The following is an 18,546-nucleotide window of genomic DNA, read 5'->3' as shown; positions in this document are numbered from 1 at the left end:
TTGGGCTCCACATTTTATTCTAATAGTTACATAAGAGAAAAAAGTCATTTTTAAATGTTTTGTTTTGTATACAGAAATGGATTCTTATAAGACAATAGGAAAATGTCAGATCTGTAGTTAGTCATTCACTCTGGAATTTGATTTCTGACCGTTCCATTTACCAGCTGTGTGCCCTTGAGCAAATCACTCACCTCTCCAGGCCTTGGTTTTCTCATCTGTAAAAATGGGGGAAGGCCCCACCTTATAGCACTGCTGTGGGGATTACAGATGAAAGCATGTTTTTGTGGGGCATCTGGCACATCGGAGGCCCCGACATATCCCTTCTCTTCCCTCCCCTCTCAATTGCTGGGTTTCCACTCACCCGGATGCCAGCCCAGTGACCTGCACGATGACAGAGTGCCGGGGCACCGATGTAAAGGAGGGTTCCTATGAAATATAGTCATGGTTTCCCCCAAAGACTAGGTGTTTTGAAGGGTTTTGGTCCCCTGGCTGAAAGCTCGCAAGCTCACTGGCCAGAACCTGCCCTTATTGCAGGCTGTCCAGGATAGGAAGGCCACCAAGGCAAGTCCAAGCCCTGAGGCTGAGTTCATGAGTTTGTGGGTGTGATCTTCTTCGTATGCGTAAGCTCAGAGCAGGGAAACTGGCAGGAATTTCAGTGCCTCCTGTTCTTTGAAAACTCCTGTTTATCTTCTCAAACCCCTTCAGATTCTCTTGGGAACCTTGAACTCCCAGAGCACCTCTCAGCCCTCAGCTGGAAGTTCCTTAAAGGCAATGATACTCAGGGTGGCTTCATGAATACTTATTCAACAGAGCACCTGGCAGAGGCTCAGAGGCACGAAACCATGGTTAAAATACCGGTTGAGCACCTGCTGCATGAAAGGTGTTGTGTTCAGTATATTTGCTGACCAGTGGGCATGAGCCAGGAGACTGGGGGACCTAAAGTATGGTGCAATGCTTGCCATTCTCACCAACGCACACTTTTTCCTGATGGCCCTGTAAATAATGCTGGTTTGTGTCTTTAACCTTTCTTCTCTACTGCCTTCTTTGACTATATTTGAGCTGCAATTTGCAGTAGCTGTTTCCCCAGTAGGAAGGGGAAAGACAAAATTCAAGATGAGGACAGGCCCATGCAAAGACACAGACTAATGAAAGTGTTTCAAGCTTTCACAGGACAGCTTATGGAGGTCGAAATGTGGAGCTGAACAGACCCAGGTTCAAACCTGGCCCTGACTGACAGAGACATCCCATGTAAGTTCCTGCACCGGTCTGGGACTCAGGAGACTCCAGCCTTCTGGGGCCACCCTGAAGGTTAGAGAGCAAATATGTGTAAGTGCCTCCCACCCGCGGCATAGAGAGGAGATAGGAAGTCATGCGGCCCTGGCTTTCCTGTTGCCCCTTAGCAACTGGCCTTTATGTTTTTTTGTTTTTTTAAGAATTATTTATTTATTTATTTATTTATTTGAGAGGTGGAGGAGGGGCAGAGGGAGAGGGAGAGAGAAACTCTGAGCAGACTCTGTGCTGAGCATGGAGCCTGACGCCAGGCTCGATCTCACAATCCTGAGATCATACCTGAGCTGAAACCAAGAGTCAGGCACTTAACCGGCTGTGCCACCCATGTGCCCCACAGCTGGCCTTCAAAGGTGCCACCCTAAATCACTGTCCCCTGGTTGCTGGCCGAGGCAAGTGACTAACAGGACTGAGTTTGACACTGCAGCTTCATGAAGAAATTCTAGGTCCCATTTTTGACAAAAACCCCTCCCGATTTCATGAAAAAAAAGTCTCACGTTTTCTCTGACTCTGACTCTGATGCCTCGTAGGTTGCGGAAAGACTTGCTGGGAAAAAAAAAATTGCATTGCAAAAAGAAAGAGAGGCACCGAAACCAAGAGCATTTAGTTGTGCCTGGGTAAATGAAATCTGAAATTCCACTCACCAGACTGCCCACCATCTTGCTGCCCAGCTGCACTCCCCCTGCTGTGCCCCCAGAGCTCCCACTACCTCAGCTGAGATGAAGCATGGGCAGCCCAAAGCAGAATTTAATGGTATCACTTCCAGTGAATCATTAGCAACAAGAAACAAACGTGACATTATATGCACCAAAAATGGCCTCATGGGGATCACCTACTTAACATTTTTATGCTCACCATTACTTAATAATTTCTGAGATTTGGTCATGCTCCAACACTGGCAGACTTAGAATGCATTCGTATTTCCAAACAAAGCAGTAGTTTGCAGCCTTCACACATGATAATTAATCAAGAGTTTGTAATACATGAAAAAATGTTTTCTTTTCCAGTTATTTCCTTAAGACAAGTTTCTAGAAATGGAATTGCTAGATCAAAGGATAGCAGTTTTAAAGGCTTCACTCCTTAATTCACACAGTCAACAAATATGCACGGAGGACTTGTGATGTACCAGATCTTCTGCAGGAGCCGCCCGCCTCCCCCCCACCCCCCCACCCCCGCACCAAGGCACAGAGGTGTCCTGCTGGGTCGAGGCAGGCTCTTACCTTCCCCACACCCTTGCCAGCAGTGGCTACAGTTACGCCTTTCCCGCTTGAGCAGCCTACACAAAAATAGTAATATATTCTCAGGGGCTTAAAGATTTAAGTGTAAGAAATAAACATGCAGAATAGAATTACAGGTAATTATTTATATGATTATGTCATAGGGAAGGATATAAGATATGGAATCATATATATAAGGATATGGAATAAAAAATAAAAGACAGTAAAACTTTGCAACTGTGTTCCCCAGTTTATCTTTTATTATATATAATATATATAATTTATTATATATATCTATACATAGCTATATATATCTATAGATATCCATATCTTTATATATCCATATATATATATGGAATCATATCCTTATATATCATATATATAAAATAAAAGATAAACTGGGAAGCATAGTTGCAAAGAATTACTATCTTTTATCTATAAGAGTTATAGAGAACTCTTACAAATTAGTAGGAAAAAGAAAAACAGAAAACCAACTGCAATGGTTATGTGTTCCTTTTACAATTAAAAAAGTAAACTCAGGGTGTCTGCTCATTCAGCAACGCTGATTGAGTGCATGCTGAACCGTTCCGGCCTCCAAACCAGGCGCCAGGGGCACAGAGATGGCTTCAAAGCCACCTCTGCCCTCCCAGGCCTCACAGATGGGCTTGGAAACAAATAGCCAGGAGCACGATGTGGGAAATCAGACAAAGAAGCCGGCACAGGCAAGTCCTAGGGCCTCGAAGCAGGCAGGCACCACCTCTCTGCAAGGGGAGGGATGTCAGGGAAGATGACGTTCCAGCTGGGTTTTTAACAGCTTTATTGAGATATAATTACATAAGATAAAATTCACCCCTTTTACAGTTCACAGTTGGATGAGGTTTGATAAATGAATACAGTGGTACAACCATCCCTGAAAGAGTTTTAGAATGCCGCCATCCCTCTTGTTCATTTACAAGCAATCCATACTCCCGCCCTAGGCCTAGGCAGCCCCTGATCTTCCTCTTTCTATGGTTTGCTTTTTCTAGAAATTTTATATAAATGGAATCATATAATATGTAGTGTTCTCTGTCTGGCTTCTTTGATTTAGCATGATGTTCTTGAGATTCATCCATATTGGTTCATTCCTTTTTACTGCTGAGTATTATCCATTCTATGGATTTACCCATTTTGTTTATTCATTCATTAGTTCATGAACATTTGAGTGCTTTCCAGCTTTTTGGCTCTCATGAATAATGCTGTTGCTAACATTCAGGTATAAGTTGTTTGTAGACGTATGTTTTCATTTCTCTTTGGTATTTAGGAGTAGAATCGCTGGGTCGTATTGTAAGTGTATGGTTAACTTAAAAATAATTTTTTCCCCAAAGTGGCTGTACTGTTTTACATTCCCATCAGCAATGTAGGAGAGATTGATTGCTCCACATTTTTGACAACATTGAGCATTGTCAGTGTGCTTTATTTGAGCCATTTTCCCGAGGATGTGGTGGTATCTTACTGTGGTTTTAATTTATATTTCCCTAATGACTACAATCTTTTCATGTGCTTATTTGCCATTGTATATCTTCTTTGGTAAACTGTCTATGAATATTTTTCCTATTTTTAAATGGGTTGTTTGCCTTATTGAGTTTTAAGAGATCTTTATATATTCTGAATGCAAATCCTTCATCAGATATGTTTTGCAAATATTTTCTCTCAGACTATGCTTGTCTTTATCTTGTTTTAATGGTATCTTTTGAAGAGTAAACAGTTTAATTTTGATGAACTTAAATTTATCATTTTTCTCTTTTATTGTTTTGGGGTTTTGTGTCATATCTAAGGAATCTTTGCCTACTCCAAGATCACAAAGATTTTCCTGTATGTCTTACAAGCTGCATGGTTTTAGGGTTTACATTTAGGTCTCTAGTCCATTTCTAATTAATTTTTTATGTATGGTGTAAGATAATGGTTAAGATTCTTTTTTTTCACATGGATATCCACTTTTTCCAGCACATTTGTTGGAAACACTATCATTTTCCCTATTGCATTACCTTAGTACATTTTTCAAAAATAAATAAACCACATATGTGAGCAGTGGTATGATGGTGAATGTTTAACTAGCTCTCTGGAAAAAAGGAAGGGCCTGATTTGTAGTGTTGGCCAATTTACTGATATTTTCGCATGGCTGATTTCAAGCTACCAGTAGTTGAACAATCAGCTCACCAAATTACTGAAAATTTAACAAATTTAATCAGCTCTGTGCACCAAGATAAGCCAGCTTCAACACACTACTGTATACAAAAATCTATTTTGTTTTTAGATCAATGTGTCTATCTTCATGCAGTAACATACTTGGTTACTATAGCTTTATAATTTCTGAAATCAGGTGGAGTAAATCCTCAGACTTTGTTTCTCTTTCTCAAAATTGTGTTGGCAATTCTAGATCTCTTACATTTCCATATAATTTTTAAGATCAGCTTGTCATTGTCTACAAAAGTCCTCTTGGGATTTTGATAAGGATTGCTTTGAAATTATAGATCAATTTCTAGAATTGCTGTCCTAACAATATTGACTCTTCCAATTTAGGGACATGGTATACGTCTTTATTCAGGTCTTCAATTTCTCTTAGCAATATTATGTAGGTTTCACTTCTAGGCATTGCGCTTCTTTTTTTTTTTAAGATTTTATTTATTTATTTGACAGAGAGGGAGAGAGAGCACAAGCAGGCAGAAGGAGAGGGAGAAGCAGGCTCCCCACTGAGCAAGGAGCCCAACGTGAGGCTCGATCCCAGGACCCTGGGATCATGACCTGAGCAGAAGGCAGTCGCTTAACCAACTGAGCCACCCAGGCACCCCTGGCATTGCACTTCTTTTGTTGAACTTGTTCCTAAGTATTTTTTTTCTTTTTCTTTTTCCAATGTCTGTTACTAGTCTATAGAAATAAAATTAATTTTTGTATATTGATTGAGTATCCAGCGACCTTGCTGAACTCATTCATTTGTTCTAGTACTTTCTGTAGATTCCTGAGGATTTTCTAAATGCAAGATCATATTTATATAAATAAGGATAGTTTTACTTCTTCTCTTCTAATCTGTATGCCTTTAATTTATTTTTCTTGCTTTATTATACTGGCTATGACCTACAGTACAATGTTGAATAGAAGTGATGAGAGTGGACATTGTTGCCTTATTCCTGATCTTGGGAGGAAATCATTTAGTCTTTCACCATTAAGTATGATGTTAGTTGTAGGGTTTTTATAGATGCTATCTATTAGGTTGAGGAAGTTCCCTTCTGTTCCTACTTTGCTGAGTTTTTTTTTTCTAAATCATGAAAAAATGTTAGATTTTGGCAAATGTTTTTTCTATGTCTATTAAGATTATCTGTGGTTTCTGTCCTTTACTCTATGAAAATAGTATATTATATTAACTGATTTTGGGGTGTTAAACCAACCTTGCATTCCCGAGATAAATCTCACTTGTTCATGGTGTTTAAACCTTTTCATTTGTTGCTGGATTTGATCTACCGACTTTTTGTTAAGGGTTTTAATATTTATATTCATGAGAAATATTGACCTATAGTTTTCTTGTAAGGTCTTTGGCTTGGTATCAGAAAAGTATCTGACATTACCCATCTTAAAATGAGTTGGGAAATGTTCTCTTTTCCAAAAGAGATTGTTAGGATTTGGTATTTATTTTTTCCTTAATGTTTGATGTAATTCACCAGGGAAACCATCTGGGGCTGGATTTTCTTTGGGGAAAGATTTTAAATTACTAATTCAATTTCTTTACTTGATATGTATTTATTCAGTTTTTTTCTATTTCTTTCTTAGTCAGTTTTGTAATTTGCATCTTTCTAAGAATTTTTCCATTTCATCCAAATTTATTGACATGAAGTTGTTCCTAGTATTCCCGTATAATTGAGTTACATTTTAAAGAATAAATTAGCATGGTCTCAATAAGTCATAAAATGATGTTTTCTTCAGCACCAGCTTGATTTGTGAAAAAGATGTTGACTAAGTACTTCCTAGGCACCAAACAAAGAATGAGGAAACTTAAGCTTATTGAACACTTCACTAGATATATCATGCAACGTCCTTGGCACTGTGTGGAGCTCTCATAGGAGTGTACTCCCAGAATTCTAGGTCTACCCGCAGAAGGAGGCAGCACTTTCAGGGCATACTCTCAGTGTTTCCATTTCCTGTCTAAGGAACCATCTTTCTGCAACTAATGGACACAGATCTTTGGGGACCCAACTAACCAGAGGAGTGCAGCCTTTGTATTTCAACCTCAGCCAGATAACTCTGTGGTCTAGTGGCAAAACCACCACAGAATTCCTACGACCAAAAAGCCCAGCTAATAATGGGGTAGTGCGGGGCAGGGCAGAATGAGAAGGGAGTCATTGTGATTTTCCTATAAGCTCTCATCTAGCTCTTCTTTTTCTCTACCTGAGATGTATTTGTATGTGTACTTATTTTAACTACCACACGCCCTCACTCTTATCCTCCACCTGCCAGCTATAGCTTTCTTATTTTGCACCTTTCTCTTCCATACAGTTCTTAGCATAGTGCCTAGTAGATACGGCAGCCTAAATTAATTTGTGTAGAATCACATTGACTCCTAATTGAGCAATTTTATTTTTAACTCTCTGTCCTCATAATTCTATACATGTTGTGCATATGAGCTTTCTTTGTGTGAAACACTATCTCCCAGGTGCACAGGGGCTTGTGAGCCTCATGCAGCCTGGGACAGGACTTAGCAGTTACCCGCAGAATCTCCATTTACCTAATGAAGGAACCCAAGCCCTGACGCTCGTCATTGCCAATCGCTACCCATGTTGGATCTTTCCATATAAGGGAAAGGGCAGATTCTTTTCCACTCATTCTCTGTTCACATTAAATTAGCTTCAAAATTTTCTTTACATACAGACATTGCTTTGCTCCATGCCCTCCTCATTTTAGAAAACTATTAGATATGGTGTGCACGTGTTTACTGGATATTAATGGATTAGAAGCACGGTCCTGAATGCTTACAACATTGGCATTGTCTATCAGATCCCTTTTTCTCCTCTCACACAAAAGAAGCTGAAAAATGCAGGCAAGTATGTGCACAGGCATAGATCGTAAAGCCCCTCTCTTGACCCAGTCATTTCTGCCAGGAAGAAAGAATCTTCTGTTCCCCTCTAACGAGAGAGAAGCCACTCTAAGCTCCCTGCAACCCTCTAGGCTCAGGTGTTCTTTTCTTTTTAATCTCCAGATCCGACTTCCTTGAACTAGCTCCTGACAATAGCTTGGCAACCGACAGCGTTCACTGACTGTCTCCATCAGATTTCATGAAAGAGCCTGCTTCCCTTCTTCAAGAACACTTTAATATAATAAACGTAGGCAAGGTTTTTGAACAGAGACTTAGTGTGTTTCCATGACAATGTAAATCACCTATGAGAATCTGCAGGAAGATTTTAGACCATTAAGACTTAAAAGCACGATTTTCTTCCTTCATAAAGCAGTAGAAGAATGTTGTTGAAAATTTTGATGTCAAGAGGATGGGGAGAGAATTTCATTTCCCAAGAACTTAGATACATAATAAATCCGGGCCTTATGGGCAGAGACATGGAATTTATATTTGAGCATGGCTGGCAATAATCCATTATTCTGAGTCCCTACTTTCATCAAGAAGTGATTTGTACTAATTAGCACGTGTAGATATTCTCCCCAGCAGTAGAATTATTCCTTGTATGATTCTAGCTCATCGTTTCTTGTAAATGCCAGGCTTTTTCAAATTAGAAATGAAAGAGCAGCCCCTATTCTCTTCTTTAGCAACACTTTCTCTCCAAGGCCAAACCCTCTAGCCATTCTCCCAACGCCTGCCCTCCTCCCTCTCCTGGGACCTGGCTTCATCAATCACCCGGCTCCCTGCCTGTCTTCAGTCTCCCCCCTATAATTGCTCTTTCAGTATCTCCCCTTGAATCACTGCAAGAAAATGTGTGTAAGTGGGGCAAGTCCTTAAGCGAACATCCGTGTATGGCGGACATTCAGTATTGGAGATTCAATTAATCAGGCATTCACTGAATGCTACTTTGTTCAAGTCCAATGTGAAATGCATTCAGAAAGAAACCTGGCATTGGAAGCTGCTGCCCTGATTTTGCCCTCTCCTAGCACCAGAATGTTGACTGCTGTGGTCAGAAAAATACGACCACGGGGACAGGCATTTGGTGGTGTGGTTGTTTCTATCTCCCTGCCTGACTAGCAGGTCAGTTCACACTGCATCGCTATCTCTGTGCCTGGCATGTAGAGGATATTCGGTAATTTTTCTTGAACGAACGACTCTGTAATGAAAACCAGATACATTTATTATACAGTTATGCACCATGGGCTTTGTTGTACTGACACAGATGGGCGGGTCCTCTTCAATGACTACATCCTCATTGAACCCCACATCAACCCTGTGAGGTAGGTGTTGAGCTCCCTGCAGTTCAGGGCAGGGGACAGCCTGGACCCAAGTTTGGAGCTGGGATCCCACCCAGGTTTCCTGTGCTCTTGCCAGTGAACCACCTGCTCTGTCCTGACCCGGGCTCTATGCTTCTCACCTTGTTAACCTCTGTCTGCACCTCCCTGAGCCCTGTATATGCTGTGTGCTCTGAGACATCATTTTCTCCTGAGGCCTGTGTTTCTTTGTTTCTGCTGATGACCCGGCCTCAAGGCAGCCTCATCTTTAGCAGCTTTGCTGCATCGGGGGCTTTGCTACCTTCTAGTGAGGGCTGCAGTACGGTCCCCCCGCCTCAGTGTCTTTTTCTTTTTTAAGATTTTATTTATTTGAGAGAGACAGAGAGAGCAGGAGCAAGGGAGAGGGGCAGAGGGAGAGGGAGAAGCAGGCTCCCCCCTGAGCCGGGATCCTGACGCGGGGCTCAATCCCAGGACCACCCAGTGTCATGCAACCAGAGCATGACCTTCTGTTCACTTGATGCCGCAGTTCTGCTGAGGGCTTGAACTTCCTGTGCTCTGCTCACACCAGTGCTTTCTGCCTTGCTGAAGTGAAGTGTGGGTGGTTTTTTTGTTTTGTTTTTTTGGTTTTTTTTAAAAGATTTTTTTATATATTTATTTGAAAGAGAGATAGAAGCACTAGTAGGCAGAGAGGCAGGCAGAGGGAGAAGCAGGCTCCCCGCTGAGCACGGAGCCCAATGCGGGACTCGATCCCAGGACCCTGGGATCATGACCTGAGCCAAAGGCAGCCGCTTAACTGACTGAGCCACCCAGGCGCCCTGAAGTGTGGGTGTTTTAAGCCCCTTTTGATGAGAGGAATAGTTTCTGATCAGGGTGTGTATTAGAATCAACTGCTTTGTAACAAATTACTCCCTACACTTAACAGCTTAAACCAAGACAAATGTTTATTATCTCATACAGTCTCAGAGGGCCAGAAGCCCAGGAATGACTTAGCTGGGTGGTTCATCTGAATACTTGCCTGGAGCTAAGGATCCACTTGTAAGCTGGCTCACTCATGTGGCTTTTAGCAGGAGGCTTCAGTTCCTTGCCAAACAGGCCTCTCCACGGGGCTTGTGTGTGCGTCATCCTGTCGTGGCCACTTTCTGTGCTCAATGTGAGTGATCCCCAAGAAAGCAAGCAGGAGGCTTGACGGGGTCTGTAGCGGCTCAGTCTCAGAAGCTCCATATGGCCACCTCCACTGTATTCTGTTGGTTGGAGGGGAGTCACTAAGTTCGATCACATTCAAGGGAAGCGGAACTAAGTCCCACCTGAAGGAGGAGCATCCAAAAATCTGTGGACGCATATGGTGAGAAGCATTACAGGTGCCAGACAGCCTCGTGCCCTCTCCCTGGCCAGGGCAGCCCAGGGACTTCCTGTTCAGCCGTTCACAGGGGTGAGTGAGGCGGAGGCTGCATTGTGAATCTGTGGCCCGGGCTCTGTGAGCATTACACAGATGCAAAAGGACCCTGCTGACCCTCAGCAGTGGCCCATGCGGGAGGGAAGAAAGGTATCTACACAGGCAACCTGCTCTAACACAGAGAACAGTGAGTGCTACGGAGGGATGAAGTTCAGAGAACAAGCTCCGTGCAGCCGTGCAGCCATGGGACTGGTGAAGGCCCCCTGGGGAGGGGGCACCCAAGCCTGGAAGGACCGTCATGTGGTGTCTCAGTAGCCGGATGTATGGAGGGAAGAGCAGGCTGGGGACGGGAACAGCAAGAGCAAAAGCTCAGTGGAGGGGAAGTGCAGTAGGCGTTCAGGGAAGGGAGCGTGGTGTTCTCCTTGGCAAAATCAGCCATAGTAGCTGCGGCACGGGGTTCTTGTGGGGGTTACAGCAGATAAGGCATTTAAAGAGCTTTGCGCAGCGCCTGGCGCCCAGCAAGTGCTCACTAACTGACGATGTGGTGACTGGTGAGGATGAAGAAGTAAGGCCTGAAAGGTAACTTGGGGCCGAGTCACAGGGCCGTGCATGTCACCCCGAGGAGTGACAGCATGAGGAAACTAGTGGGGCCTTGGCTTGGACTTTAGCTGGTCCTGTAGTGACTGGGATCTGTTGTGGCGTTTCATAGGGGAGTAATGTGCTTACGGCCGAGCTGGAGGAAGATTTCTCCTGGAGCCTGTGCCGATGAATCAGAGTGGGGGGGTGCCGGGACTCTGATGCTGGGGTCCTGATGCCACGGTCCAGGGAGAGGAGGCCTTGAGGGCCAAGGGGAGATGGCGCAGGGGGACAGAGGACAGGAGGAGGTGAACGTAGGGTATTTATTGACTCCTCCGCACGGCATTGCACACAGCAGGCCTGAGCCCGCCCGGGCACCTCCGGTGAGAACAGGCCAGCACACTGCGGTGCCAGCACGTTGGGGAAGTGCGGTGGGAAGGATGTGGGCCTCCCAGCCTCGGGCTCGTCGTTCAGCCCTGCTTCTTTGCCAGCTGTTTGGCCTTAGGCAAGCCACCTGACCTCTCTGAGCCTGGCTTACCTTGTCTTGTAAGAGACATACAATACTACCTCCTTTCAAAGTTGTTGTAAGGATTATGGAGAATATACCAAAGCAAAACCAAAACAACCCTCCAGCTTGTAAAAGGGGACTAATGAATGGTAGCTAATTCTATTTTTGTGACATATGATTAGTTATGGCTTGTGGCTGGGGGAAGGTTTTGTGGAGAGTTCAAAGAAAGTTCTAAGTAGCAGAATTTGGGTTTCAACCAAGCTGTCATAATTACAGTGAACTTAATCATGGGACTCACTAACATGGCCTCATATGAAGAGCAGTTCTTTAAGATCAGGGGTCACCAAACTGCTCCCACGAGGACACGCCCCATGGGTAATGCTCACCCTGAGACACTTGCCAGCCCACAGAGGCCAGGACAGAGATGCAGAAAGATGCAGAGGTTGGCCTGGGAGAGGTGATCCAGAAAGAGTTCTTAGGGCCGGTGTAGACCTATGTCAGTCCTAATTCCGGAAGCAGGCAGGGGTAGGAGCAGAGAACTCAGGGTTCTATATTCAGGAACCAGGTTGTTACTGGTAAGCCTCATATAAGGGGCTTCAGCAATACTCTGGTCCTGAAGGGTGGGAGGAGGGAGGGGCTGCCTGGATTCTTAGATGGGTCATGGTAGCCACAGCCCCCAGTGTGACCCAGGCCAGCCCAAAATGGCTCAGAAGTCAGGTCACAGGGCGCCTGGGTGGCTCAGTTGGTTAAGCGACTGCCTTCGGCTCAGGTCATGATCCTGGAGTCCCGGGATCAAGTCCCACATTGGGCTCCCTGCTCAGCAGGGAGTCTGCTTCTCCCTCTGACCCTCCCCCCTCTCATGTGCTCTCTATCTCATTCTCGCTCTCTCAAATAAATAAATAAAATCTTTAAAAAAAAAGTCAGGTCACAGTAGCTGGTTGAACCCCTGGAAGTGTAAAAGCAGGGAGGAGACCACAAGAAACAATATAACACAGCCTTGAGGCCAGAGCAGATGGGTGCCATTAACGGAATCAGGGGGGTCTCAACCCTCCCAGTCCCCTTCTCCTCCCAGGTTCTCCGTCTCAGTGGGGAGCACTGCCACCTACAAACCAAAATCCTAGATCTCTCCAGATTCCCCTCTGACCCTGGCCTCCCACGGCTCAGCCGCTCTCAAGTCCTGCCCACTTCCCTTTTGACTCAGCCACTCCCGGTCCCCACTGCCACTGTCCTGGCTCAGGCCTCTGCTGTCATCCGGGCTCACTGCACAGTCTCCGGCCTGGCCTCCCGACTCACCTCACCCCGTCTGTGCACCATTCACACTGCTGCCGAAGTTCTCTCTCCCCAAACTAACCTGGTCACATTCATCCTTGGCTTGGAGCCATTTGGCATCTCCTCGTTATGGTCCAGACCATCCCCTCAGCATGGCTGGCAGGACCTCATGATCTGCCCCGTCCCCACAAGCTTCCCCCCCGACCACCTGAGCTGTCTGCAGAGGGCCACGTCTCGGCAGCCTCTTCGGGTACCCCTCATTCTGCCTGAAGCCCTGGCCAGCTCCCTGTGCCGTCTGACTCCACTCCAGAACCCACACCCCCGACTCGCTCCCAGGCCGATATAGGCTCTGTCATGGCCCTGTTCTTACTGTCCTGGAGTAACTGCAACCCTCTGCCTCCCACACCTTGAGCCCAGGGCCTCTTCTTACTCACTTTGGGCTCCACAGAGCTCAGCATCCTGCCAGACAGACCTTAAGCACTCAGTAAATGTGTTGCGAATGAATGAATGAAAGAAAGAAATTGAATGATGAGGGAATGAAGACAATTTGGCAGGGCAGACAAGATGCTTTCGTTCTAAGGATGTTGGGTTTGAGTTGGTGGGGCCCCTAGGTGGGGGTCCAGGCTGCACTGGAAAGGCAAGTCTGAAGCTTGGGGGAGGGTCTCTTAAGAAACTGTGGTCTCTCTGCTCACAAATGAGCCAATTCCCCTCAGGAGGTCAAATGACCAGCAAGTGGCTCAGTGTTAACCAAACCAGCTTTATCGACTCAGAGAATCTCTGAGCTAGAAGGAATGATAAGGACATTGTCTGGTCTTTTTTTGACAGGTGTGGAAACCAAGGCTCAGAGAGGGGAGAGGACTGCTCCACATCTCGTTAGAGGCGGGGCTGGGACCTCATGACTCTCACAGCCTCAGCTCCTTCTGCCGTCCCCTGTGGCCTCTGTTTGGGCCACTCGTCTCTGAGCCCCAAAGGAGGGCGTTATCAGTGAGGGTGACGAGGGCACTGGAAGAACCTAACCACAGATATTTACACCCTAACTCTTCCTTTCCCACAACACAGCTTCTCATGCCCCAAATGAGAACAGATCCATTGAATGTCATGCATTCAATAAACAGGCTGGATCCCGTGGTCTCCATAAGCAGCCACATGTACTTTACCCTGCTTTGGACCTTGTCCCCATCTAGTCTCCAGCCCTGCAACAGATCAGAAACAGCTAATTGGAATCCACAAGATCCTAACAGGAAAGATAAGAACATGTACACACTGACTCAGAAAAAAGCAGCAGATGGTGGTCATTATGGGGTCAGGACCAATAGCCATTCACACCAGAGCACGTGAAGATTCTCCTGCACATACTCAGTGCGACATCAGTCCTAACAGTGGCATCCACATTATGTTTGGTACATTTTGCTTATTTGTGATCTGCAAGCATTTAGACGTCTCATGAGTATTTTCATCTACAGTGATTAAGATTGTTAAATTTCTGACAATATAAGAAGCAAGCCCTTTGCTATCAAGGGGAGGAACTATCCTGGAGGATTCTGGCTAACAAAGGGTCTCCATCATGACAAGGCAGGGGAGGGGACTGGCATTTGTCTTTGGCCACGGCATACCAGGCACACTGTCTAACACGTCTCATTTTCGCACTCTTGACCTCACACACGGCAGGCATTCAATCATAGAGGTTGAACCCGTGCATGACGGAGTGGATTGAGTGTTTTCAGCCTCATTTGCGATATTGCAAAAACGAGGCCCAAAGATTAGATTTGCCTCTCCGTGATCACACAGTGGTAGCTGGGAGCCCGAGCTTCTTCGTCCTACAGGGGTTATTGCCACAGCCTGCCTCAAGGTGGCAGGAAGGAAACCTCGCGCTTCCCCATGAGGAGAAGGGAGTACACTGCTCAGCCACCCCTCCGTGTGCAGCACCAGCCCCAACTGAGAGCTTGCTGTGTTTGCAGCCCGGTACGAGGAGCACTGCGTCCCCGCAGATCGTGTTTCATATCTCCTATGCTTTCTTTGATTCACAGAAATGAATTCAGAGCGTGGACGGACATCAAGCCCGTGAAACCGATAAAAGCCAGGCCCCAGTACAAGCCCCCAGATGATAAGATGGCTCATGAGACCAGCTACAGTGCCCAGTTCAAAGGGGAGGCCAACAAGCCGACACCAGCGGACAATAAGGTCATTGATCGCAGAAGAATACGCAGCCTCTACAGCGAACCTTTCAAGGAACCCCCAAAGGTGAGATAGATCTTGTGGGGAACCCCTCAGCACAACCTAGAACCAAGGGGTTAAGTGCAGCAAAGTGTGAGGGCGGGGCTACTGCCCACCTGGCCCGGCCCCCACGGGCTCCTGGGAAATTCCTCCTCTTCTTGGTAACCCAGAGGCTAAATTCAAAGGGAGTGTTAAAAAGGAACAGCGCCTAAAATAAAGCAGCTTGAAGACTGGCAGGTTTTCAGAGAACTAGCCTCTGATTTAGAGAACCCCCCCCAAAAAATTTGCAGAAAACCTCACCTGAGCCCTCAATCCCCCCTTCTTAAAACAATGGCTTTTGCCCCTGAAGTGCTGGCCATCGGAGGTATCTCGCTAGCTTTCTCCCCACTCTGCCCCTGCCGCATCCTTGGCTCCAATCCGTGGACACTTCCTTACTCCTTTTTATCCTTCTCCTCCGTAAACACTATGCACCATCAGCTCTTAGTCTGTCACAGAGCACCTGTCTCATCAGCTGCAAGATGTGTTCCGGGTAATTTGTTACTATAATAGACGGTTTGTGAATGATGTACATTTCTAAGTAACTTCCAGTAGATTCAGGGATTTCCATATAATAACACTACTTTGCCTTATTTGCATCCCAGTACACACTCATGAGGGAATGAGGGGGAGAATGGAGTTGGAGACTCAGCTGGAAGCAGCACCAAAGCTGATTCTGTGAAGTCAAGCCACATGGGATTGTGCAAATATCCACTCTTATCTACAAGAGTAGGAAAAGTGTAAGATCCTTTCCTCTGCTTTTGTCTGAAAGTCTTACACTGAAGTCGAGTTTCCTATTTGGCCCAAGACTGATTTATAGGCGAGGTAGGAAACCAAGCCAGCTTGAATGGACTCCTCCACTTGGAGCACTGAAAATTCCACGTTCCATGAAAGCCCTCAGGCCCGGGAAAACCAAGATGTACAGGTCAGAGGTGACTGAAAACCCCTGGACCTCCCTGAATGAATGACCTAGCCTGTGAGGCCCAACAGCATCTCTGCCCATCTTCCACAAACAAGGTGGGGCCCAGGACATAGTGCTGGCTTTGCACAAAAGAAGACTCAAGGGGAGGAAGGAGGGAAGTTTGGGGAAAGTAAATCCAGAGATGGAGGGCATATTGCGGGACCATACACCGTGGCCCCAGAGTTCTCAGGAAAGAGAGGGCCGGGCCATCTCCTGGGAGTAGGGGGGGTGGGTGGCAGAGCTAGAGCCGAGGGTTTGGGGGGAGTGGATGGGCTGGAAGGGCTGCTCTAAGGAAAACAATCCAGGGAGCCTGCAGGAAAGGAAGAGTGGATGGTGGGCAGTGCTGAAGGTCTCTCTGAGAGGAAACTGCCTGGCCCATTTCTCCACACAAGCTCACCTTCCTGGAGACAGAAACAAAGGAGAAGTCCAGTTTATACGGTGGTATAAACCCGTCCGAATCTCTGCATCTTCTATCAACAAAGGTTTATTTCCTATGAATACCTGTCCATCATGGGTGGCCACAGCCCTACCCCTTGCCGCCTCTGCAGTGTGGCCCTAGGGTGACGGAGAGCCTCCCTCATGGCCGCGGAGCAGAGAGCCCTGGGAAGCATGGGCTGACCCTCCCGTTTCCGCTGGAGGTGACCCCTAGCCCTTCTGCTCACATTTCATCGACTAAAGCAAATCCTAGGCCTGCCCAAGTTGAACAGAGTGATGAGTGATGAGGTATAATCGATTCTCCCACAGGGAGGGCAGCAGGTATTGCAAAATGCTACCATCATCCACCACCACGGTGGTTCCGTGGTGATAGCCTCCCGGCCGGGCTGCCACTATGGCCTGTGAGCCTGTGGCCACAACGGACCAGCCGGTTCAGAAGCCGGATGACCTGTGTCACTGAAAATACTTTAGACGCTGTGCTTCCTCGATGTCAAGTGTCATCACGACAGTTACCGTTGAGCTAATCATGTCTTCTCTCTAACTTCTCTCTCCCACTCCCTCCCTTTCTGTGTTTCTGTATTTGCGGTCTGTCTGTCTGTCTCTCCGAGCAGGTGGAAAAACCTAGTGTTCAGAGTTCCAAACCAAAAAAGACCTCAGCGAGCCATAAGCCCCCGAGGAAGGCCAAAGACAAGCAGGTGGTGTCGGGCCGGGCCTCTAAGAAAAAGAGCACGGAGGGCCCCAGTGCCACCCAACCCGAAGACAAGGAGCAAAGTAAAGAGATGAACAATAAACTGGCTGAGGCTAAAGAGTAAATTTCACTGCATTTTCCTTTTATTCTTCTTTCCTTTTTTTTTTTTTTTTAACCAACCAACAAAAAAGGCCACAAAATTGCTTAGAGGTTTCTCATCTGCCTTGGTCCTGAGTGTTCCAGGAGCTCTTTGGTTTGGTTTCTTTTGATGGAGGAATGCCGTCTCCAAGCCCGAGCGGCATGCCTCCTCTCCAAATCGAGAACGGCCGGGCTAAGCGCGGCACAGGGGTCCATGCCGCGGGGCCCCCGGAACACCAGGAACCCCGGGAAGCGTTGCTCCCCGGTTGTGCCTCCCACAGCAGGTGAGACTGCTCGTCGGCTGCCGAGGGAGGCAGGCAGGCCTTAGCACGCAGAGGCCCTTCCCAGCGGCTGGAAGTCTCTCGGTCATGCTTGGGAATGCCCGTAGGGTGCCCGCCTCTTCTCCCCCAAGGTCTGTGTCAGGGATCAGTTCTGAACTTTAGGTAAATGTGTTCTTTTCCAAAATTCAGAGGGTTATCGTGTGCTAGAGAAACTCGCCTTTGGGCTTCAGCGATGGACAGCATTTGTGGAAATATTTAAAAAGCAAAAAACCTCGGCCTTAATGTCCATAAGATGAATTGTGTCTGTTAAGTTCCAGTAATTTTTCTCATAGACTTTTCTGTTAGAAACGTGTGACTACATTTAGTTTCCTGTCAGTGGGCTTGAAATTGTATGCCAAGCGATAAATATGCCACTGATGACTCAAAGCAGGCCAGGGTGTTTTAGGTACGTTCTAGACGTCTTAGGAAGATGAGCATGGCGTGAGGAGACTGTTCTCCTCTGTGTACCCAGTTTTGCAGAGCAACTGGTTACAGATGACTGAGGAGGAAAGTTCAGGGGGCAGGGGTAGTGTATTGAGAACGTGGCTTCCTTGCTTCTGAGAAACACAAGGTGCGAAGTCGACGCCGTGCCAAGCATGGCGATGTTCACTCTCCCTTCCTGAACTGTGTTTGCTCTGTTCCTCAGAGAAGACAGAGGATGCTGAGCTTCAGTTAGTGGAAATGTCTGTGACTTAGCTGAAGATTAGGAGAGTTCCCTACTAAGTGATTAGCAAGCATTTTTGACCTCACTGATGAATAAAAGCAGCTCTCACCGTGTTGTGTTTCGCGTGTCTGTGTGGCCAACGCCCCCGGGAGTGGCAAGGGGCACCTTAGTTGTGCTAGAGTTGTGTTGTAGGCGGTAGTCAGAGAGTTGTATAAAGACCCCTAGTGCTCATGAGGGAACCCAACATACCTACCGGAAAAATTACATTTGCAAACCTTGTGACATGTACATTGCTCGGTATGCTTTGTTGCCCCTGTCCTTGAAGTCCTTACTGTTGCTGGCCCCGTGACATGGCTGGGCTGTCGTCCGGCTCCTCACCGCGGCGCTCCCTTTCGGTCCCTGTGGTGTGGAGGAAGCAGGGCTTCCCCC

General features: G+C 46.6%; 1 protein-coding gene across 3 annotated transcripts in view; it reads left to right on the top strand.

The window, feature by feature from the left end:
* Nucleotides 1–18,546, top strand: part of MAP6 (microtubule associated protein 6) — a 70,643-nt gene that overhangs the window by 34,846 nt on the left and 17,251 nt on the right. For all 3 annotated transcript variants that reach the window (XM_028116056.1, XM_088017822.1, XM_028116057.2), the window contains exons 2-3: nt 14,689–14,902; nt 16,919–17,115. In XM_028116056.1, coding sequence (XP_027971857.1) covers nt 14,689–14,902; nt 16,919–17,115 — 411 coding nt within the window. The remainder of the gene's footprint in view (nt 1–14,688; nt 14,903–16,918; nt 17,116–18,546) is intronic.

This window comes from Eumetopias jubatus, unplaced genomic scaffold, assembly GCF_037043125.1.
Source record: "Eumetopias jubatus isolate StellerSeaLion01/CBP00866 unplaced genomic scaffold, mEumJub1_p1.0 scaffold_13, whole genome shotgun sequence".
NCBI classification, from domain to species: Eukaryota; Metazoa; Chordata; class Mammalia; order Carnivora; family Otariidae; genus Eumetopias; species Eumetopias jubatus.
The sequence above is the reverse complement of the archived record's forward strand: the minus strand, read 5'-3'. Positions and strand labels throughout refer to the sequence as shown.